General features: G+C 40.5%; 1 protein-coding gene across 7 annotated transcripts in view; it reads right to left on the reverse strand.

The window, feature by feature from the left end:
* Positions 1 to 12,746, reverse strand: part of SLC4A7 (solute carrier family 4 member 7) — a 125,020-nt gene extending 112,274 nt beyond the window's left edge. For 5 of the 7 annotated variants that reach the window (XM_089918943.1, XM_089918946.1, XM_089918945.1 and 2 more), the window contains exon 1: positions 12,515 to 12,746. In XM_089918943.1, coding sequence (XP_089775069.1) covers positions 12,515 to 12,562 — 48 coding nt within the window. In that variant the 5' untranslated portion in view covers positions 12,563 to 12,746. Of the gene's footprint in view, positions 1 to 11,760; positions 12,009 to 12,502 lie in introns of those variants that run through there. The other 2 variants (XM_089918948.1, XM_089918947.1) reach the window with 2 other exon arrangements.
* Between the last annotated feature and the right edge of the window lie 11,819 nt (positions 12,747 to 24,565).

Here is a 24,565-nt window from a genome sequence, read left to right on the forward strand (position 1 = left end):
TATATATATTGGTCTCTGTCCCCGGTTCCTGGCACAGAACTCCTAAAGCCCTTGTAATTTCCTAAGTAATACAGCACTAAGAACATCTTTTGTTCTAGTATTTGGACTTTGACCCCAGTTCCTGACACAGGGCTCCTAAATCCCTTGGAGTTTCCTGGGTGACAGCAGTGTCTTGTTCTAATGAGGTGACTGGGTGGGCTCCTGGATGGGGCTGGTCACCAGAAAGACTAAGCCATGACAAAAAGCTTGGAACTTTCAACCCCAGCCCCCGTTCTCCAGAGAGGGGAGGGGACTGGAGAAGGATTTAATGACTGTCATGCCTACATGATGAAGCCTCCATAAAAATCCCACAAGTAAGGCATTCGGAGAGCTTCTGGGTTCCTGAACACATGGAGGAAGTGGGAGAGTGGCTTCCCAGAGACGGCACCTCCCATATACCTGGCCCTGTGTATCTCTTTCATCTGGATGTTCATCTGTATCCTTTATCACCCTTTTATAGTAAGTTGGCAAATGGTAAGTAAACTTTTCCTGAGTTCCGTGAGCCACTCTACCAAATTAATCAGCTCCAAGGAGGGAGTCACGGAAACCTCTGATTTATAGCTAATGACTCAGATGCCCAGGGGGCCATCAGGACTTGCAAGTGGCATCTGAAGGGGTGGGGGCGGGGGGCAGGCAGCCCTGTGAGACTGAGCCCATGGGACCTGACACCATCTCCAGATGGAGTGTCAGAACTGAGTAAGATTACAGAACACTCAGCCACTGTCACAGAACTGCTTGGTGTGGGAACAACCCGCACACATCTGATGTCAGAACTGCTGCAAGGGTAGTAGTAGCGTGAGCATAGACGAGAAGCACAGGAGGAAAACCGAGTGTTTCCTAATACATAGTCCCTCCGCACAGAGCTAATCAGAATCTCTCAATGCCAGGGTTTAAGGGGAGTTAAGACTTTCTATTTTCTACCTATTTCTTCAATCAATATGTACACTAACTCTTTTAGAATTCTGTTACATGAGATAATTTATAAGAACACAGGATGAATATTCATAACAAGTTTCCAAGGTCACAGTTAGCATTTTATACAGTATATTCCTTTCCTTAATCATGAAAAAGCCCTGTAAGTATTATAATATCAATTATACAGATGAGAAAAATGAGATTCGAAGATGGTAGCTGCCCAAGGCCACCTGGTGGCAGAGTAGGGATACGGAACCCAGGTGTGTCTGAAACCCAAGCATGTAGTTGTTACACCAGGGACTAAAGTTAAGCTACTTCCAAATTTTACCTTGTTTTGAAAAAGAGGTTTTGGGCTTGTGGTTATTGAGTAAATTTCCTATTACTGAATAAAAATAGTTCAATAAAATAAAATGAAAGACCAAACGAAGGCCAATTTTAGTCTGAATGAATCCGTTATTACAAGTTGGCCAGACATAAACAGGCTCCTAACAGAATCTTATCCTGAGGATACTGCTAATGGCACGTGCAAAAATCGAAAAGGAAGTTCCTCCTGAACATATTATGAGGTCATCTGGGAACAATTAAAGGAAAACAGAAATAAGGATGCTGAGTCAGTGCACTGGTTACTTACAGCACCTGCACAGGCAGTGATGCGTGGACTGCAAAGTTAGGGAGGCAGAGTCCAGGAAGGAAGAGGGTCCACAAACCTCAAAGGTACAAAATTAAAAGCAGATGAACAAAAAAGTTCTATTATGTAAGTAATAATTCTAAAGAATTAATAAAAACAGCACAATTTTAAACCAATATATATAACAGCTGACATCATATCTGGGATTTGAGATCCCTTTTCTTGCCATTGGCTATAATCATATATTTTGAAAGTCACTAATTTTCATGAAGAAACTATTATAGAAGTATTAATATATAAGTAAAATACCTACTGTTTTCCAACAATCAATAGATATGTATTTCAAACTTGTGAAAATATCTTAAGAGTTATAAAATTTTCATTTTAATGATGCTTAATGCTCACTTGCCTAAAATCCTAGCTCAGGTTAAAAAAAAATGTTAAGTACTCTTACTTTGGGATCAATCCAAACCATTTATTCAATATTCCCCCTCAATAGAACCAAGGAAAGGAACATTCTATTCTCTTCTACTGGCAGTTATATCAAGCAAAGTAGAAGCCTTTCTCTTAACCACAAATAAAAGTTATAAAATTTATTAAGTTACTGATTAAACAATTAACTAGAAATATATTCAACTTCAAATCTATGAGTTCATGGCATTATCCTAGCATTCATTCACTGAACAAATATTCACTGAATACCTTCTATGTTTGAAAACCTAGAACAGACTTAGTTGAGAACTGAGTAATGATCCAGAAAAGTTCTATCCCAGCCTTCAGAGAACCTCGAGGCAAAGGGGCAAATTTCATTAAAATATTTAACTTCTGTAATATTAGCAACTAATTCACAAAAGTTACAGTAATAAAGCTTTTAAATATAGAAGAAAACTACAGTTATCTGAGGCAAATAGAGCTTTCAACTATCACACCAGTAAAATCACCTAGTATGCTTAATGTTAAGGTACTGACAAACAGGGATCTCTCATTACTCCAGACTAATGAGAGATGGAAGACGAGGAATAAGCAGTGGTCTGGCACCAACCATGAGTTCAAATCTCAGGTTAGCCTCTTACTAACCGTATGGCCTGGGAAATTTCAGAAACCCTCTCTGCCTATGAGTTCACATCTGCAACAGGAATAGTAAGTGATTTAAAGATGCCCAAAAAAATGCATGGCTCAAAGCAGGCTTTCTCTAAAAAGTCAGTTTCCAGTTCTTCACCAACTTAGCCACAGCAAGGTGAAAACCAAAAATCCTAGATAAGTGACGCACATCAATGTGAGAAAAATGACATTCTTCACCGCCAGTGCTGCGATTGAAGGAAGAGTTAGCAGTCTTCAGTGGGGTTTCACTGTTTCATCTGAGGTGCTGTAGTCTCAGAATATCACTGAGGTTTACACTCAAATGGAAATATAAAAACACCTTCAGGAGAGGGAAAGAAATGATCATCGCTCTTTTCCAAATTACTGGCTTCTAAAAACTGGCTAAGTGGAAGTCATTTCTTTAGTTTTACGTGTAACTAATTTTTTAAAGTGTAGGGCTAGACGTTTCACATGGATTACACAGAACAGGAGGAACCCGCAGTTACAGGGGCATCTTCCCAGAGCAATGCCATGCTGCACAGCCCAGAGAAGCCAGTCAGCAAGGCAGATGCTGCCTTCCGGAGCAGACACAGGACAGCAATGCAAGTGGGGCCCCTGCAACTGTGCCACAGTACTCTCAACAAATGTAATTAACCTGGATAATTTTTTTAATGTATATGATCCTCAATTGAAGGGAAGTATAAAAATCATAAAGGAAAACGAAGTTTAAAGACATATATATAACCAGGCAGTTACTTCCTTACACCTAAGGCACTTTCATTTATAACAGCATCACCCTCAGTCTCTTCCCACATCCTACCTTCCACTGACTCCTCACTAATCTAAATCCCTTGATAGAAAGAAGTTGAAAGGGAGAGAAGGATCAGGACATCGATAACATGCAAACTTAAAATTTCCAAAGGAATCGAGCATTCATTATCATAATTAGGCATGTAGTATCTGATTTTACTGATAGACATGTATTGTTATATGGCACCTTTAGAACATGAAAAATTACGTAGTTCATAATATATTACACTATATCGACAGCTATACAATTCTCTTTCATGAAATAGCTGGATAAATATGTCAACCCATGACATAAAACAATATAAGAAATCATCCCATTTTACTGAATATGTTTGCATGGTTCAAAAAATCAAAACTATATTGAAAGGTATACAGTGTGTCCCCTGCATATGAACGAGTTTCGTACTGAGAGCACATTCATAAGTCCAATTTGTTCATAAGTCCAACAAAGTTAGCCTAGGTACCCACCTAATACAATCAGCTGTATAGTACTGTACTGTAATAAGTTTATCATACTTTTCACATAAATATTATATAAAAAACAAACACCAAAAATAAAAACATTTTTAATTTTACAGTCCAGTACCTTGAAAAGTACAATGGTACAGTACAACAGCTGGCATACAGGGACAGGCATCAAGTGAACTGGCAAGAAGAGTTACTGACTGGAGGAGGGAAAGGAGGTGGGAGGTGGTAGAGCTGAAGGATCGTCAGCAATAGGACATGGAGGACAAGCTGCAATTTCACTCATGCCTGACATTGATGGCACAGGTTCTGGTTCCTTGCTGGATTCAATTCTATCTACCCTCTTGAAAAAACGATCCAGTGATGTCTGAGTAGTAGCTCTTTTTTTTTTCACCACAGATGACACGGTAGCACTGGACTGTCTTCTGAATGGCTGCTGCAACCTTTGTGTACCGTTCCACTTTCGGGTTCTGTGCCTCAAAAACTAACAATGCCTCCTCAAATAAAGAAAATCCCCTTGCCATTTCCTGCATCATGAATCTCTTCGGTTCTTCAGTTACTTCTTCCTCTTGTCTCTCTCCGTCCTTTCTCTGAGCCTCCAATTCCAGGCACTTCTTAGCAGTACCAGCTACATCACTGCTGCTTTTACACTTGCTTCCAGACATCCTGGGCTTGAAATAAAGATACTGTACTACTGTACTCTATACAGTACTGTACAGTAAAGTACACAAAAGTACAATCACTTGTAGAGGATGCACGCATGTGACAATGTACGCCAGACACATGAACTAACTTACACGATTGGACATGCATGTTCACATCTTTGAAAGTTCCTAAGTAGGGGACTTACCATACACTGAAGTTTTGTTCCCACTCTTGTCTCAAGTCCTGTTCCCTCATACCCTCAATGGCAATCGTTTTTATTAGTTTTTTGATAATATTTCCAGGGTATTTATACAAATACTAGTAAGTACAAATATACATTCTTATTACTCCCCTTAGAGAAAAGGCATGAAATAGTATCTTCTGACCCACACCTTGATTTTTTTAAATCAATTTATCCTAGAGATCTCTCCACATCAGTACAGAGATCTTCCTCATTCCTTTTTCATAGCTGTAGCAACCTACGGTGTGGATATACCATAATTTATTCATACAGTGCCCTATCATGTTGCTTCCAAAGTATCTTCTTAAGTGATACATTTTTCAAATCTCTCCTGTTACTGTAACAAAGTGAATTATAAATACCATAGGATTTGCTTTCTTAGACCTATAATAACACAACATATTAGTGACCTACTTTTTTTCAGGGGGGTGGGGAGGGGGCGCCGCGTGGCATGCAGGGTTTTAGTTCCCAGACCAGGGATTGAACCTGTGTCTCCTGCCGTGGAAGCACAGAGCCCTAACTACTAGACTGCCAGGGAATTCCCAGTGACCTATTGTTCATATTTTGTAAGAACCATCAGAAATTTCTACCCCACATGGCCGCATTCTCTCCCCATCAAAGCTGAATGTCTTTCTCAGAGCCTTTAATTGTGCACTGTGAATCTCCCAAAAGTATAGCACGTGACATTTGCTGAACTTAATTTGGTTACAGGATGGTTCTTTTGCAAAACCTTCTACAGGTGTATAGTATTCTGCAAAACAAACTTTAGCAAATACTGGGGTGAATTTAATAATTACTGTCATCTATGAAGTGAGAGAGTGGCATGGACATATATACACTACCAAATGTAAAATAGATAGCTAGTGGGAAGCAGTCGCATAGCACAGGGAGATCAGCTCGGTACTTGTGTCCACCTAGAGCGGTGGGATAGGGAGGGTGGGAGGGAGATGCAAGACGGAGGAGACATGGGGATATATGTATACGTATAGTTGATTCACTTTGTTATACAGAAGAAACTAACACACCATTGTAAAGCAATTATACTCCAATAAAGATGTTAAAAAAAAGAAGGGCATGTAACAGAATTCTGGTCAGTAAAACATATGGGGAAGTCTGTCAAGTGGCTTTTGGGAAAGGTTTCCTTATTCCTAAAAAATGTTGCACAAGAGAGGGTCTCTGCTGTCTTTGGATAATGTTGCCTTAGAATGTGATCGAAATGCTACAGCCACCTTGTGAACATGAGAGCCAGTCTAAGACCAAAGCCTCCCCACTAAATGGCACAGTAGAGTAATGGATGGAATATGAGTTCTTAATGAAATCAATGAGTCGCTGAATTGTTACCAAGTCTGTATTCTCATCATGTGAGATAACAAGATGGTAAATTTCCTTTTGTTAAATCACTTGGAGTTGAAGTTATGTAACTTATAGCCAAATACAACCTAATAATATAATTTTATTTATATTTTTGTATTACTTTCTAATAAAAAAAGTGCTTATCAATGACTGCCAAAAAATAATAATAATAACTATTGTCATCTAGTTAAGTAAAATATAAGACTATGAACTTTCAAGGAAGGCACAAAACCAAACTGAGCTAATTTTTAGACTAGGCCTTAGCTGTTTTCTGAATTATAAACCCCTTTGAGATCTGAATGTAAAACTATTTGACCCTCTCCTAGATAATGCATATAAACTTAAAATTTTTCAGTTTCTGGGGATTCACGGACCCCTGAGGCCCTTCCACAGTCCCCATGGGCATATCTATTTTAGAAGCAATTTTAAATAGACAGTGCTATATTATCTATGGCACCATCAATACCCAACTCTAGGACAGAACTCAGAGTACTTTTCATGCAAAGCTAATGAAAAACCAGCAGAAAATTCGCCATGAGGCGTTCCTTGGTGCGAAGTGAATAAAGCATACTCAAAGGGATCATATTTAACAATTAATGATATCAGGCAAAGTAAATTCTATTAAATTACTGTGGGAACTTTTACAAGGGGCTGTGGTCTGATTTTTACACAGTTGTCTCTTAGTTTAAATAAATAAATTAGGTTCTTACAGGATTAAGAAAGTTGGCCTTTAATTCATCTTATACAATGTGTAATCTTATCTGGGATTTTAAAAACGCAATACATTTTACATTAGACAGTAGTATCTACTAGAAATATAACTGCAGCAAATTTGAACATGACTGTGTAAATGCCCAGGAGAAACAAAAAAAATTCTGTGTGCTTTAAATGCAGATCAAAGAATCCCCAAGCATGATTACAGTCATGCTATAATGATTAGGAGAGAAGAGGTATTAAATTGAAAAGGTGATACATGCAGGGCCACCACATTTGGTTTTGAGGGTGATACAGAAGAGCATTTGGAAGACAGAACCAGTAGGGGCTGAAGCCCAGTCCAGGCTCCTCTCATCAAGCCTGATGCTAAAGTTGCATCTGTCATAATTCAGACAAACACAGCCCTGTAATACCCTCTTCCCTCCCTTCCCTGACACTTCGTCCCCCCAGAACCCCACCCACCCATGGCAAATATTAAAAAGTGCTAAAATTTTGAAAAGGAAAGATATTTTCTAGATCAAGATAATATCCCAGTAGCCAAAGTATAGTACAATGGGAACTTCTAATTTGAACTCTCAACAAAAATTTGTTTCTTAAGGACTTATTTTAACAGAAACATCTCCAATGAACTCAATGGGAAGAGTCTACTATACATAAATTTGCTTTATTCCTTTTTTGTTGTTGTTGAATGTATCGATTCCTAAAGTGAGAGGAGTTCTGTGTAAGTATTGTCAGTATTTTTTCCAGAATAAAGAGTAGTATTAGGCTGAAAATATTCTGTATATAAAAGAACAGGCACCAAGCACAAAAGCACCAAGTGTTCATTATGTTATGAGAAATTATGAGAAAAAAAGATTTTGAGTATCATCTTGTCCCTTCTCATGCTCTATATGAGTACAGGCATCTTGCACATGTGAATCCATTTTCAAAGATATATCCATTTCCCAAATGTCTCATGAGAGATGATATACAACTCAACAGCTCTCCAAATCGAGCAATCTGACAAAAAGAAGCAATGCAGTCCTAGAATCCGGAGAGAAGGCGATTCTATACTGCCTGACATGAGAAACGAATGAGAACCAAATGATACCAGTCAACATAACACTCTCTACAAAGAAAAAGAAAGAATATTAAAAATATTAGTGCATCTTTTCTATTTTGTTATGAAAGGTAGATTGTGTTTTACCCTTCACTGTGATACTTACTGTGCCCCCCCAAAAAACTGCTCTAAATAAACTTATCAAAATTCAAACTATGGGGCTTCCCTGGTGGCGCAGTGGTTGAGAGTCCACCTGCCGATGCAGGGGACACGGCTTCGTGCCCTGGTTACGGGAAGATCCCACATGCTGTGGAGCGGCTGGGCCCGTGAGCCATGGCCGCTGAGCCTGCGCGTTCGGAGCCTGTGCTCCGCAGCGGGAAAGGCCACAACAGTGAGAGGCCCTCGTACCGCAAAAAAAGAAAAAAAAAAAATTCAAACTATGGCTAAAGAAAAATTAAAATACTTAAAAATAACCTCATTGGAGGAAACCTGAAAATATGCTTAAAATAGCCAAACTAGAACCTTTCTATACTGGTATATCAGCTCCAGATAAATATGCAAATCTATAGCATAATCTCATTATCTTCCTAAATCAAGCACTGAAAAAGTGTTTGGCCACTCTCATCTTACAGCAGTCACTGAAAAGCATTCAGCCCATGGAAGCGAAGAGTCAGTACTTTAGGAATCCAGGACTACTCCAGTCTGCTGGCCCTCTGCCCTCAGGAAGACTGTCAGCAGCAGCATCACCAAACACCATCGTAACACTATGCCAACCACAGACCCCTTCATGGTTTATTATCATTATACAGCTGACCCTTTAACAACGCAGGTCCACTTATATGTGGATTTTTTTTCAACAAACACATACCACATCTCTACACGATCCACAGGTGGTTGAATCTGTGGATGTGGAACTGCAGATACAGAGGATTTTCCACTGCATGGAGGGTCAGAACCCCTAACTTCTGTGCTGTTCAAGGGTCAACTACAATTACAAATAATCCTAAAAGTCTCCCCAAGTTGTAAAATTCAATGAGTACTACTCAACAAAATACATAAAGTTGTCTGCGAACAAAAACAGAGGCAAACTCCATTTTAAATTAGAACCTTGGAATATACCCGCTTTGTACAGGAATCAAAAATTCTCTTGTTCAAAAGGAGGCTTAAAAAGAGGGGGAGGTAGCTAACTGAACCTTTACATATATAAACACTTATCTTTATTACTGATACATGCTTATTGCAAAATTGGAAATAATGTATGCAAAAAAGTAGTAACTATAGAAGAATCCTTAATCAATAAGAGAAAGCTAAAATATAAATCAAAAGCCACAATGAATAATCTATAATATTAACCCTATGAATCACCTGTATGCTCCTTGATATAAATGGCCCATTTTGTGAGTTGCAGATACTATCTACTTTAAGATCACATTTGCAGCAAAATACAGTAAGAAAGAAAGGGAAGGAAAGAGGAAGAAAAACCCATTACAGGATGTTGACAAGTATAAGTGCCAAGGTTTTAGCACACCACATACCACTAAAATAACATACCAGGTTCCTCCAACACCAGGTTACTTTGGCTTTCGATTTTAACCTACTCAATTAACAGGAGTTTAGTGTAACAAAACACTCTATTTTCATATCTTAAGTTCTCTTAGAAGAAAACCTGTGTACTTCCCCAGCTCAGTTACCAAATAAACCAATTCTTCAATCCAACTCAACTGTCCCACAGTTTCAGTTGGACTGATGACAGATTTGCTATTGTTCCCTTTATTACATCTCCACAGATCGTGGCCCAGAGGTACCAACTATAAGGCCAAAAGGGAACTAAAATACTTATAATGTGCCTGGGGTGCTTAATATCTCTAGAGCTAACCATACCTAGTCAGAGAGCTCCCCAAAGAGAATGCATACTTAAAGACCTACCAAAACACCTTCTACTGCCAATCACCACTGAATTCATACCAGGTTGTTAAATTCTTTCATTTCTACTAACAACTACTTTTCTAAAAGTATTTCTAACTCATGAAAATGTTTTAACTGGCACTCACAAGTGGAATTAGCAGGAATGCAAATGCTATCACTGTATTCACTACACATGCCAAAATAAACTCAGTGAGGTTAGGATTCTGCCTACCTTGTCTGCTTATATCCCCAGTGCCTGCCACCTAGGAGATACTTAATAGGTAGTGGTAAAATGAATGAAATTACGTAACAATTATTAACAGAATCCTGTTAAATCATATAGTGCTTAAAAGTAGAACATTTGCTAAAACCTGGGAACCTTCTAAACAGTGCTATTTGTTGTAACAGGATTTAATCTATACCAGAAAATAAGAATGACAGTTCAAATCAATTCTCAGGGAGGCCTAGGATAATGAGTTCTTGTACAAAGCAAACAAAAGTTGCATTTTTTTCTATAAGATAAATGCCTTTCCTCAAAACCATAATCAATGAAAATTACAGAATTTTAAGAGCAGAAGAAACCTTAGAGCCTGATTTATGAAACAGATGGGCTCCAGTTTCAGAGTAATATAAACTGCCACCAATTTATTTAAAAATTTTTGCATAATTACTTACCTAAGATAGAATTTTAGGAGTAATAATTTTATTCTTTTTTTTACTATGCTAAGCAGTTGGCTAGGGGTTAGAGAAGTTATGACTGATGAATACCATAATCTTCCACTTTTATGACATGCATTTACCATTGGAAAATCAGTGAGGAAAGAGTTAATTTTGTCAATACAAATAGTTCCTCTTCCCAGTTTTCAAGTAATAGTCTCTACTACTTAAACCAACAGTTCTCCTGTTCTCTCATTCTATTTTTAGACTGTATGATAGCTTATCATATTTGATTTATATTATCAACTTGTACGTGGTTACTGTAGCCAAGTCTTACCTTCCCAAGATTTAGGAGGTATACCCTTCCAAACTGCTCCCCTGCCATGCCATTAATAACGGTGTTTGATAATCCCTTTGTCATTTGTCTCCCTCATTTGAGCAGAGCTGGTTCTGTCTTGTTGGGTACTACAGAACGGGTTCTAAGTAGTGTTATCACAATGAATGAATGAATGATTTGGAAGGCAATGGCATTATCAGAGGCCTCCTTTGCTAGCTAAGGAGGCAATATTTGAGAACACATCATAGTTTCTCTCCAGCTTTATGTAAACGCTGAGGCTCTTTACTGTTCTGAATTGAAAGTTTGCAAATAATAAATTTAAGAACAGCCAAGTGTATCTGATACATAGTATCAGAGAAGGTGCTAATACATCTAAAACAGTTTATTCAAAGGCCACACAAAGAATTACAGAAGATCCTTAGGACAAACGAGCTTCCAGGATTCCATTACCATCAATATGAGTGATCTTCCCAAAAACCACTGCTAAATGACTTCACCGTCTGGAGACTAAGTTTTTCTCCATGTTTTGAGAATTTATAGTTGAACATGTTGAAATGATGAATGGCTACTCTCCAGGCCCTTACAATAACCTTTAAAAGGACGGGGGGAGCGGGGGGGGGGGGAATAAGTGAAATTCTTGAATAAAAATATGTGAAAAGCAATTTTCCTGTTACTTGTGAAAGACTGGACGTTTTTCACTGCAACCTTCCCTCCTTTCCTGGTCACCAAGTAAGAGCTGGAAGCAGGAAAATTTCTAACACCTCTATGCCCTTTGAGTCACGAACTATGAAGGGAGGAAAAAAATCACAACTGTGGGGACCTATGCATCCTATATGAAAGCAGGAAGTCAGTTTCTTGAGCGTGGGCCACCCGTCCGGCATCCCAAATGCGAATGCCGACCTTTTGAAAGCCCACCCCCACTCCCATCTCACCCTGAAGCCACCCCCAGCTTCAGCGGAAAACGCGCTTTTGCTAGGCTGCTGTAAAGAGCAGCGCGCAGGGTCAGAACACCTTCCACTTTGCACTTGGCCTGCGGCAGGAAGACACTCGGGTTCTCGCCAGGAGAGGAGGAGGCTGGCCGGGCAGAGTCGGCACTGAGACGCAGCCTTGGCCGCCAACGCAGGCGGCTCGTCCACGCGGCCGGAGAAGTCCCGGAACAAAGCGTGCGGCAGGCGGGTGGGGAAACAGGGAAGACGGAGAAGATTTAACCAGCTCCTCACCACGGCCGTGGCTTAGCCAGGTGGGGCCGCGCTCCTCCTCGCGGGGAGAGGATGGGTTTATCGAGGGTCTGACCTCAAGTCCAGCGCCAAGGCCACTGGAACCGAGACCTGGCGGGGAGAACGCCGGGAAAGAGAGGCGAGCCCCGCGGAGAGGAGAAGGCGCCTGTTCGGCTGTTGACCGGCCGAGCCCGCGGGCTGCCGGGCCCCCCGGATGCCGAGACCCCGGGACGCGGCAGCCGGGATGCCGGCGGCGCGCTGCCGGCCCCCCACGCCGGCCTCCTTGGCGCCGCGCCGCCCGCCCCCAGCTCCGGGCGGTCACACAAAGGGGCTGCCCAGGCGCGCCGGCCGCCTGCGGTGGGGGGGCCCGACCCGGGACCTGCGGCCGGCCCGCCGCGCCCCAGCCTTTGTCCGCCGCGCCCCGAGCCCGCCTGCCAAGGAGCCCCGCCGCCCGCACCCTTCTCGTTACCCGGGTGAGAAGCGGTCTCATCTGCTCTCCGGCCCCGTCCGCCTCCATGGTCGGCCGTCCAGCCGGCGCGGTCCGCCCGCTGCCGCCGCGGCCGACAGCTGGACGCGCGAGGGGAAACGAACGTGCGCTCGTGAGCGAGGCGCTCGCGTGGGGAAAGCCGTGAGAGAGAGACTGGGGCGCGTGCGCGGAGACCGCGAAGCTGCCTCTCGCGGGCTCTCGAGGCCGCAGCGTGGAACGTGGAGCAAGCACTGAGCTGGAGGGAGGCCGAGGCGGGGAGGAGGGCGCCGCAGAGGCCCGGGGGCGGGGCCAGGCCGCGACGTGAGTAGGCCCCGCCCACACGCCCGCCCCCTGGCGCCACGCCCCCGGCTGGCAGGGGTCGTCCCAGGCGAGTCCCGGCCCGGCGGCCAGGCAGCCCAGAGGTGGAGCGGGAGGGTGGGAGGAAGACGGGCGTTCCAGCCACTCGGAGGTCTTCGGGTTTCCACACTCATCCCGGCGCCACGCCACCTCCTCAGGAGGCCCGCCCCCCTGTAAAATCTTAAGTGACCAAGACTAAGCGTGTAGCTCGTTTTCCTAGTCCGAGGGGGGCTGGGGGTCACCACGGCGCCTACCTCCTAACCACGTTCCTCGTGGCAGGAGGGAAGAAGGTCGCTGCCCATTACAGGGGCGCTCACGGGAACCCCAAAGGAACTATCGGGTCGTTAGGAGTGCTGCAAGGTTTTTTTCTCTGTTCTGTTGTGACGAACCCCAACTTGGGGCCAGTGAAACAGGGAGCACTCCTGGCCAGGTGTCCTCGTGTGCTTGCGCCCCTGACCGGGCACCACTGCGGCACCCCCACCCAAGTCCACCCTCTGGGGCACCACCCCCCCATATCCACAGCTCTAACTGCACATGGTGACGGTGCCTGCTACACAGGGTCATTGAAGGATCAAGTGAATTTCTATCCTTAAACGTACCTGAAACATAGCATGCTTATTAGAGGCATTATTGTTTACTAGGTTGTCTTGCGTGTTTAAAAAAGAGAACAAAAAGATTAGCTGGGAAGAGCTAAATCAGTGCTATGGAAGGAAGCTTTATATTCCAGCAAGTCTGGAACGCTTACCCTATCCATCTCAAAATAGATATTAGTAAAGCCCTTTGTCAGAAATAGTTAAGTATGCTGGATGACTCCTTCCTGGTTTGGGTCTTAGTCCCCTTTTTTTCTAAATTTCCCAGAGAGTTACTTCTAGGTGGGCCCCCATTATTCACTTACTGTATAAAGAAGCCTACAATTAGACACTGTTACATTAAGGCAAACATGCTGCATCTCTAATCCTCACAACACCACAGTATGTTTTCTGTTATCCCCATTTTACAGATGAAGAAGCTGAGCTTCAGAGAGGTAACTGGTTTTAAATCCTAGTTAGTGGAAGTGCTCTATTGCACCATTCTAATGATTCATTAAAGAAAGTTGTACAGCAACAAGGAAAAGGGATGAAAAGGAAAGAATATGGAGAAAGAGAGGAACTGGAATTAAAAAAAAATAAAAGAGCCTCCTAAAGTTGTTTAAGGCTTCAATCACTTTTACCCATACCATCACAAGGTAAATATGATTTATATTGAAGAATTAGTTCTGGGGTCTCTTAAAATGCAGCCTCCCTACCAAAAAACTAATTAGTGTATACAGAACATCTTCTATTCCCTTTCTCTGCTTTATTTTTCTATACAGCAGTTATTCTTTTATAACATTCTATATATTTATGCCTCATTATGTTTATCATCTGTATACATACACACACACACACACACACACACACACTGATGTAACAAAATTATTTTAAAGGCAAGACAAGAAAAATTTAACATGCACTTTTTTCTGCCATCTGAGCCACTGCTCTCTCCCCTTTCATGTGTATTGTGCATCTGCATTACACATTAGTTAGATCCCCTTAGAAGACACAGGAATGCCTACTAGCCAAAAAAAAAAAAAAAAAGGCAATATCCTCCTGGCACCAGCAAGGTAATTCCTTAGGAGATAACATTCCTTTCTCAATCCTGTAAGGGGTCACAATGACCCACTATCACCTTGTTGGACTATGTAAACTGTCAATATGTTACTTTGATATAAAACCATTTGTCTCAAAAACGTACATAGCTGTGCTTTGACCTCTAATGGGCAGATCAGTCCTCAGAGCTTTCTGAAAGACTATCTTCTGGGTTATAACCCTCAGGTTGGCTCGAATAAAATTGTCCACTTCTTTCTTAGGTTGACTATCAATTAATTTTTAAATTATCGATTAATTTTAACATCAAACACAGATTAATGTGTGCTCCAGGCTTCCCTGGTGGTTAAGAATCCACCTGCCAGTGCAGGGGACACGGGTTTGAGCCCTAGTCCGGGAAGATCCCACATGCCACGGAGCAGCTGGGCCCATGCACCACAACTACTGAGCCTGTGCTCTAGAGCCTGCGAGCCACAACTACTAAGCCCGAGTGCCACAACTACTGAGGCCCGCATGCCTAGAGCCCATGCTCTGCAACAAGAGAAGCCACCCAACAAGAAGCCCGCGCACCGCAACGAAGAGTAGTCCCCGCTCACCGCAGCTAGAGAAAATCCCGCGCGCAGCAACAAAGACCCAACACAGCCAAAAATAAATAAATTAATTAATTTTTAAAAAAATGTTTGCTCCATGTAAGCTTCATGTAAACAGTAATTTTTTTGCCTGTTTCATTTTCCTGTTATATTCCCAGCATACCTAGAAGAGTGGTTGGCCTTTGTAAGCTTTCAGTACCTGTGTTAATTGAATGAATTTGGGAGGTGGGGAAGGGGGGAGGCAAACTTCCTTTAAGACCTAGGAGCATCCTGGGAGAAATCTGAGGATGTGGCCAAAGTAGTGACAGGAGCAAAGTAGGAACCTATACCCTTGGTGCCAGAGTTGAAAGAGCTAAGTAGGCAACTTCAAGAAGGGCTTAAAAATATATGTTCAGGAGACCATGCTAGAAAATGAGTTTCTATTAATCCAACTTGTGAAAAGAAAATAATAAGCCCTTGGTTTATTTAATCCACAATTATTTTTTGAGTGACCTCTCTGTTGCCATGCACTTTTTCCACTCCTCAGTTCATCCCACCTGCTGGAAAAATAGTGTAGTAAAGGTCTGAATTATAGAACTGATTACTCTCAATTGCCCGCTTAATTCATATTCAGCCAGAGTTCATCCCGAGGTGATGGTTGCAGTAAGTAAAGAAGATAATGTATTAAAATTGCTTTCATGCAAATGGTGATGGCTATAAAATGTTCAAAGGTTCTGAAAGGCAAATTGTTCTCAGTATTTTAAATACTCATCCAAAATGTAGCACAGGGAAACATTTGCTAACCAAAGGTTAATCTGAACCTAAATTCATCACTCACAATGAACTTGTAGCACCTAAAATTAATGACATTTAGCTATATCCCAGATTCAGTACACTTCCTGGGTTTCTGGAACAGTAGGTAATACTAGCAGGGACTTGGATACAACCCCTTGGCAAGATCTTCATCCTGAGGCGTGAATAATCTTCCCACCAACAGCTCTCTATGAGCCAGAACATATTTTTTAAAGAAAAATAGCAGTTTCTCTGTCATTTTGAACAGCTTGGAACCATCCTTTAGCAGAGGATCCTTTGACAATTCTTTATCTCTTCATTGCCTCTTCTTGGTGCTAGCTGAAACTTAAATGTTCCCAATCATCTGATTCTATAAGGAAAACTAAAATCCTTGGAATAGTGTTTACAAGAGCATCAAAGCAGCCTCAGTGGGGAAAAGACAAAAGGAAAATAGTTGAAAAAATTATTCCTCTTATTTCTGCAGGCTAGGCCTACAGATAAGCTGAAACAAGACAAAAAAACAGACCTGATCTCATGGAGTTCTGAGTGGAGACCGATATAGAAACAAATGCCAGCAATGAAATATGTACACTCTAATGTGGGAATCTCAATGAAGGAGAGTGGGGTGACTTTTGCTAGAGGTAGAAGGGGCAGGGGACTGTCAACTGTGAGAAAAGGATGCATATGAAGGTGTCTGAAAAAGCTACAGAGATACAGTAGATTTAAACTGAGTCATGAATGATAAAGGCATAACTTCATCAAATAAGCATGGGGAGAAGAAGGGCATTACAAGCAGAAGCAACAACAAAATCAATGGCATCACCTGAAAAGGCAGGGTAGTCCAATGGCGAAGCATCCCCCTCTCTGGAGGCAAACTGCATGGGGCTGATTCCCTTTGTGCTAGTGGTTGTGTCTGTAGGCAAGTCACCCACCTTGCCAGTCTTCTTTTTAGAACCCCTCTGGACACTGTAATTGGGGTAATAGTGGCACTGTCATGGGTGTTCCATGAGAGCATAAGGCACAGCACATAACAGACAAGAAACACTCATTACACATTCGTTATGATTATCTGTTTGGGAAACCATGAGGTGGGAAAAAGGTGGGCTTAAGCTCATACTAAAGGAAGAGCCTTATTCAGCAGGCCCCTGAGGAGCTTACATTCCCATTAGAGTGTAATTCCCATTACACTTCTCAGGGGCAGAGACAACACCTGTCTTGTCACTGGGGACACCCTGGAGTACCTGGCACATGGTGGGTACATAAAAAATATGGAATGAATGAGTGAACAGCACTAAGGAAATTGGACTTTTTGCTACATGCAGTTACAGACATACCATCAGAGGGCATTAAGGAGGGAAATGATATATTACAGACCATATAAAAGGATGGAAAGGAGAGATGCTAAGAACAAGATTGGTTCAAACTGCACTGCTCAACATGGCGGTTATTGAGCCCTTGAAATATGGCACATGTTAAATGAGATGTGCTGCAAGCTTAAAAGATTTGACACACACAAGAAGAGTGGAATCTTGTTATTCATATTGAGTACATGTTGAAATGAAAATATTTTAGATATGTTGGGTTAAATAAACATTAAAATTAATTTCCCCTATGTCTTTTGACATTTTTTAATGTGGCTACTAGAAAATTTTAAATTACATATGTGGCTCACATTATATTTCTATTGGATGGTCCTGGGTTACAAAGCATGGGCTAAGACAATAACAAAGGAAATAGAAAATGTAAGTCTGATATAAGAGATAGTTTGGAAGTAAAATTGATAGAACATAGTGACTCCTTAGGTCTAGAAGCTGCAGGAGGAACAACCAAAGATGACCCATGTCCATGAACAGGTTGAATTTGATAATTTGATGTCCTCAGGATAAACATGTCTGGAACCGAAAACTGAGCTGGATGTATATAGTCTGTGAAACTTATCTGTCTCCACTGAAGCACTAAATCCCTAGACCAGTATCCTCCCAGACACTCTGGAGCATATTATTACTAAAGAGTTAAGCAGAGAGAGAGAGAGAAGGATACAGATCACTAAGATCAAGGTAAATGTGACAGGAAATCTATGTGTACACATACAGTTCACCTACAATGTAACAACACGATCACCATCATTCCTCTTCCTTGATAGAGACACTTCCCCTTCAAGACTTAAAAAAGCATTTTAAGAGAGAAATTATTTGCAAATGATACATCTGGTAATGAACTGTTATCCGAAATATGTAAAGAGCTCTTAAAACTCAACAATAAAATAATACACACCCAATTAAAAAATGGGCCAAAGACTTTAACAGACAGCTTACCAAAGAAGATATAGAGATGGCAGTTAAGCATATGAAAATATGCTCAACATCATATGTTATTAGGGAAATGCAAATTAAAACAACCATGAGATAACACTGCACGCCTGTTTGAATGGCCAAAATCCATAACACTGACAGCTCCAAATACTGGTAAGCATATGGAGCAACAGGAACTCTCATTCATTGCTGGTGGGAATGCAAAATGGAACAGCCACTTTAGAAGACAGTTTGGTGGTTTCTTACAAAAATAAACATACTCTAACCATATGATTCAGCAATTGTGCTTCTAGGTATTTACCCAAAGGAGCTGAAAACTTATGTCCACACATAAACCAATGTTTTATAGTAGCTTTCTTCATAATTGCCAAAACTTGGAAATAATTAAGATGTCTTTCAGTAGGTTAATAGAAAAAATAAACTGAATATACAATGAAATGTTATTCAGCACTAAAAAGAAATGAGCTATCAAGCTGTGAAAAGACACTGAAAACACTTAAATACATATTACTAAGTAAAAGAAGCCAATCTGAAAAGGCTACATACTATATGATTACAACTGTATGACATTCTGGAAAAGGCAAAACTATGAAGACAGTAAAAGATCACTTGTTGCCAGGGATTGGTGGGGTGGTGGTGAATGTGGATGAATAGGGAGAGCACAGAGTATTTTTACTCTGTATACCATAATGACAGATACATGTCATTACACATTTGTCTAAACCCATAGAATATACACCACCAAGAGTGAACCCTAAGGTAAACTACGGACTTTGGGTGATTATGATGTGTCAATGTAGATTCATCAGTTGTAACAAATGCACCATCTTGTGGGGGATGTTGATAATGGGGGAGGCTGTGCCTGTGTGGGGGCAGGTCACGTAGGGGAACTCTCTGTACAATGGACCCTTTTCAACGATTTTGGTTTCTTACTAATACATACAAAACCTTTTGTGTGTCTGTTTCTGAATTCTTTTATGCACATATATTCAAAAGTAACTATAATTACTGAAACTAAAGATTGTAAGCACTATCATGGCCAAATAACATAGCAAGTTAGGAAGGGGCCTGGGACCGACTGGACTAGACTAGCTGACTCTCAGCTCATTGTTTCTTCAATAATGTTGAGGTTTTCTGAGTCAGTTCATAGTCACTGGTCACCATCTAGTTTGCTCAGGCATTGGAATAGTGTCATCTACTGTTGAGGAACAAGCGGCAAGTGAGTACAGGATTGGCACTCCGAGATGTGCCAGCAAACTCCTTTTAAAGAGTGTTGTATGTTTTGATGTAGGCAGTGTTCTTTCAAAGTCAGAGTCTATATTGGTCACCCCTAGGCACATCTGAGTGTGGTTTATATTTTTGTTGCTTTCCAAAGACTATTCCTCTTAGTGCTTGGGCTAGGGAAGCGCTGAAAGACCCTTGTGGCTTATTTTTTTTCTTCTCAGAACCACTCTTTATACATAGTTAAGTTTTGATAAATGTTTACCCCTTTTACGAAAGTGCTCCCTTCAACCATGTCCATGACTGAGACTACAATGAATTTTGGAGAAGCACTCATCTGAACCAAAGGGGAAATCTAAAAGCTCAAGGTCCCATTTTGAGAAACATAATACAAAAACGTAATAGACTTCAGGGAGGCAGAGATAGAAAAAACATTTTTTGCCAAGGAATCAAAATGCTCAGAACAAAACTTTCCATGAGTGAATGTTAAAGTAAGTACTTATATTGTTTTAGATAATCTTGGGATATTCATAATAATCCCATTTTAAAATAATCTAAAACTAACATTGGATATATCACTTAATGCCTCTGGACTTCTGTTTCCTCATCTATAAAATAGGGATAATTGAGGCCACAATTCCTTATCTTCAGTTGCAAGCTTCATAAATCTCTGAAAAACTTATGGCTTTTCATAACTCATTTGGCTACAAAAACCTAACCTAGACTGAGATGAGGCTGTTTATAGTCTTTATCTCCTTACTGTAGATGCCCATATTCCTCATTACTGAAATATTAATGCGTCTGAAAACAGGATGTTGTCCCAGACTCTACTAGGGGTGTTTCATAACATACATAAGTGGCATTATATCACTTGTCTAAATTCTGATAAATTCTGAAATCTAAAATATCTGGCCTTAAGGGTTTCAAATAAAGGATTGCAGACCTGTAATACTTGTTCTGTTTATTTCAAAGATGTTGCAAAAGCCAAATAAGATAATACATAAGAAAATATTTGACAGAATGGTGCTGTACCTACTTTAACTACAGAGAGCCCTGGGGATGCTACTTTTTAGAACTCTGGTGTGGAGACTCTCTCCTCCTGTGGTAGGAGCAGCTTCCACTTCTACGTGTCTTCTTCCAGCCTCCTTTCCTGTCCCACACCCAAGCTGTCCCTCTCCCTTAAGATTTCTCTTAAAGACAGCTACCTATGGTTAGCGGTTCATCCCCACCCGGCCAGTTTGAGTATCTCTCATTGTTCTGTAGCTTTGCTAAACTCAGGCTGGTAAGGAATTGCCAACAGAGAGTGGAAAGAAATCAGATTAAGTGGGAACATAAGCCTTTGAGGTGCTTCTGAATGTTCTCATCATTCTGGAGATTTCTGCAATCTTCACTGCTTGAGGCCAGAAGCCAAATATAGGGTACGACCTGCACTTGTATGTGAAACAGGACACATACTTTTCCCTTTCTCTCTCTCTCTCTCTCTCTCTCACACACACACACACACATATGCAACCCAAGCCCCAGTCTATTCAAGTAAATTATGGTAACTTTCTTATACCAGTTGATTCATTTGGTGGGAATAGCAGTTCATCACACGTCACTGGGCACACCCACCCACACAACAACTTCTCTTAAATAATTGTGTCCTTGTAACTTGGGGTAACTAGGACTGAAAAGTTACTGAAAAGGTAAGCTTTCCTTTTACTTGTTTTTCATAACTAAGGTTCATGGAGACATTATACACAATTGAAAGTTGAGTGGGGAGAGAAAGCTGAAAAAGATATTTTACAAGGTATGAAGCAATGAGCACGAGCATTTCATCTTTTCTTAGAGACAGTTAACAAGAAAAAGCACTGAGAATTTGTCTCCATTTGAGGACTGAGAATATATCCCCCACGAATAGGAATCTTAGTATTATTATTCACCAGTGATTAGTATTATTATTCACTAGCTGTATCTCCCCTTTAAACAACAATTAACAATAGTGCTTATAATATAAGCAGAGATACAGACCATGGTTCCAGTCATTAGCTGCCCTTTGTATATAAAGATAGCCTGGTACTTATCATCAGTAAGACATGTTCTTCAAGACTTTGGTGCAATAGCAGAGATAAGTTGATATGGCTCTTTCCATGTGCTACCAATGGTATGCATTTGTGAAAATATATTGTCAGTTAGGAATACAAGTCTGGGATCACAGAACACATGGAGGCTAATTGGTGCATCCATAAATCACATCTATTTCCTAGTGTTTATTGGTCCCTGTGGATCCATCTACTCAAGGATAGAATCCTTTCAATTCCTGAAAAGCAATTTGGCAGCATGTATTAATCTCAAAAAAAAGCATATACTTCAATCCAGCAATTTCATGACTAGGACTGTCTTGTAAGATGTCATAGCTACAGATATAAATTTACATACAAAGGGGTTTATGCCGATGTTATGTGTGAAAGTGAAAAGTTTAAAACCATATAAAACTGAAGCAATGAAAAAATTATTAAATAAATGTTTGCATACCAATATGATAGAATATAATGTACTCATCAAAAAGACATTCTAAACTTTAATGGAAAAATGCTCATGGTATCAAGTTTTGTTAAAAGATCTGGATACAAACTTGATATAGAGTATAATCCCAGTTATAACTATCTATCAATGAGTGATCAATTGAAAGTAATATTAGAATTTAATTAAAATATTAAAAATTAACAATAGACTAAAATGCTAACAGATGTTGCTGAGTAGTAGGATTATGGGTGATTTCTAAATTTAAAATTTCATTCTTTGTAGGTTCTACAAATATCTACTATGAATAAATTATATTTAATTGAGAAAAAAGCTGTAAACATTATTTTTAATACAAAATAGTCTAAAATACTAGTGGAAATTTTACAATGTTTTATAATAGGAATATTCCAAACGTAAATACCACTTTTAAAAAGCCAAACACATTAAAGCTAAACAGTGTAAATACAGTATAATGATATTCATAACCTGTTAAGAGGACCACTTCTCTCATTGAGGCCAAGTCAAAACCTGAATGGGTTAAACTAAAGCCTGCCATGAAGTCGGTTGAGTATGCTGGGGGTTCCGAAGGGAGAAGATTGTTAAGTTATTAAATAAATATTCTCAATGGCATAATTTCTGGATAAGAATTTTTTTTTTTAATGAAGAGAAAGAAAACTGCAGGAGTTTCAGAAAGTCTTGTATCTAGGAGACTAAATCCAGCTGGTAGAGTAGCCCATTACCTAGCAACCTAATGAAGGTTTCATAAAGGTGGCATTCAAGTCCATAGGTCATCAGCATCAGCAAACACAAATTTGAATTAGAAGTTTTCTGCCACTTATTATAACCAATCTTCAAAGATGTGCCAAATAAGCCTTCTTTAGAATGAAAGCCTGGTTGGAAGTTAGAGTTGTTGTCTTTGCTTTAAATTCTGTTTGACCAGCGTTTTCCAAGTGTGCTTGTTCATAAGGATTGTCTGGGCTACTTGTGAAATATATGGAGTTCCCTAGAGATCATGATTCAGCAGATCTGTGATGGGGCCAAAAGGAATCCATTATTTTAACAAGGGCCCTAGATGATTGCTATGACCAGCAATATTTGAGATATATTATAAACTTCCATTTCCTTTCTATCAGTTCTTGCTAGTTCTAATTACATGCTATCTTATCTGTTTGATAACTGTTTAACATGTGCCTCTACCAGCAAACAGCAAGTTCCATGAGAGCAGAAATGGTATCTATTCATTCCTGCCCCTCCAAGGACCTGTGTGGTACATATGGTGAGCAGCTGAGTAGACATTTCTTGAATCAATCAATCAGTGAATCAAAATTTCTTTTGTTGTATCTAATAAGAGACCACTTTAAGTCTGAATCATCCTCAAGCTTGTAGGTAAAACCCTGCCTCTGGAAAACACAATGGAACGTAGAATATATTATACTCTGGGAGGGAGTGACCTTTTGTTACCTTAAGGAGAGTACCCAAGCAAAACGGGAAGAGTATTGCAAAAGAGGAGATGCTGACTGCCAGACACATTAAGACATCACATTCATAGAGAAAACAAATATCCTGTCCATATCTACCTATCTATCTAGATAATACTTATTACTTAGGCAAGCATATTGCATGCTGATCTGATATGAAAAAAAAATACAAGACATAACTTCCTGGCTCCTTTGAGGCCACTCTGAGGGGAAGAGATTGCCAAGCAGGTGAAGGGCCAGTACAACTGAATAGGGTTCCACTTTCTTCTAATATTTAGACTCACCAAGAACTATACAGGCAAAGAATATTATAGAAAAAATTTTTCTCTAGTTTTTGAAAGATTAAATTAGAGATGAGTATTGAATATTAATTGGTTGAAGTATGGTCCTTGTATAGTTAAATAAATTATACAGTAGGCTACCATGAAAATACAGTAAACGATTGCATACGTAGCCACTGAGCAGGTGTTTATAAAATGCTCATTGAATAAACTTGTCAGGACAGAATTAATTCTGGAGAGTGAGCTACATGGAGTTCTCCAGCTGTAGCCTATCTACTCTACTACCTCCACCAGCCCCCATGGCACTGTCCACAGAGATGGCACCTCTGCCCTCACTATGGGCCATCACACCTAGAGAAGCCTGTTACTACTGTGACCTGGACTTCAGAGGACTGAGGTCACCGTTGCTACTTACTCTTGGCTCCTGGGTAAGCTTTCACACTCACCTGTCAAAAAGGTGTGTCTGTGGGTGGGGGGCAGGGATGGTCAGAAGATGAATTGCCCATGGGCACAACTGACCGGCCACTGTTTCTGCAAATAAAGTTTTATTAAAACTTAGTCATGCCCATTCATAAAAGTATGGTCTAAGGGTGATTTCAGCATTACCACAATAGACTTGAGTAGTTGTGACAGAGATCATCTGACCCACAAAGCCTCAATTATCTACTGTCTGTCCCATTAGAGAACAATTTTGCCTACACCTTGCCTGGATGCATGGGGCCAGATCATAGCAATTATTGTAATGAAATTCTTATGTGGCATTTACTGTTCGCCAGGTAGTAGTCTAAGGTCTTTTCATGTGTTAATATTCCTCACAATCCTATGAGGAAACTAAGGCGCTAAGAGGTTAAAATAACACAGCTAACAGGGACCAGCCTAGATAGGAGATGTACTGCAGAGTAAGTAGGTTA

This window comes from Delphinapterus leucas, chromosome 10 (genome assembly GCF_059928025.1).
Source record: "Delphinapterus leucas isolate spDelLeu-1000000601 "Yukka" chromosome 10, BTC_Dleu_Yukka2, whole genome shotgun sequence".
Classification (NCBI taxonomy): Eukaryota; Metazoa; Chordata; class Mammalia; order Artiodactyla; family Monodontidae; genus Delphinapterus; species Delphinapterus leucas.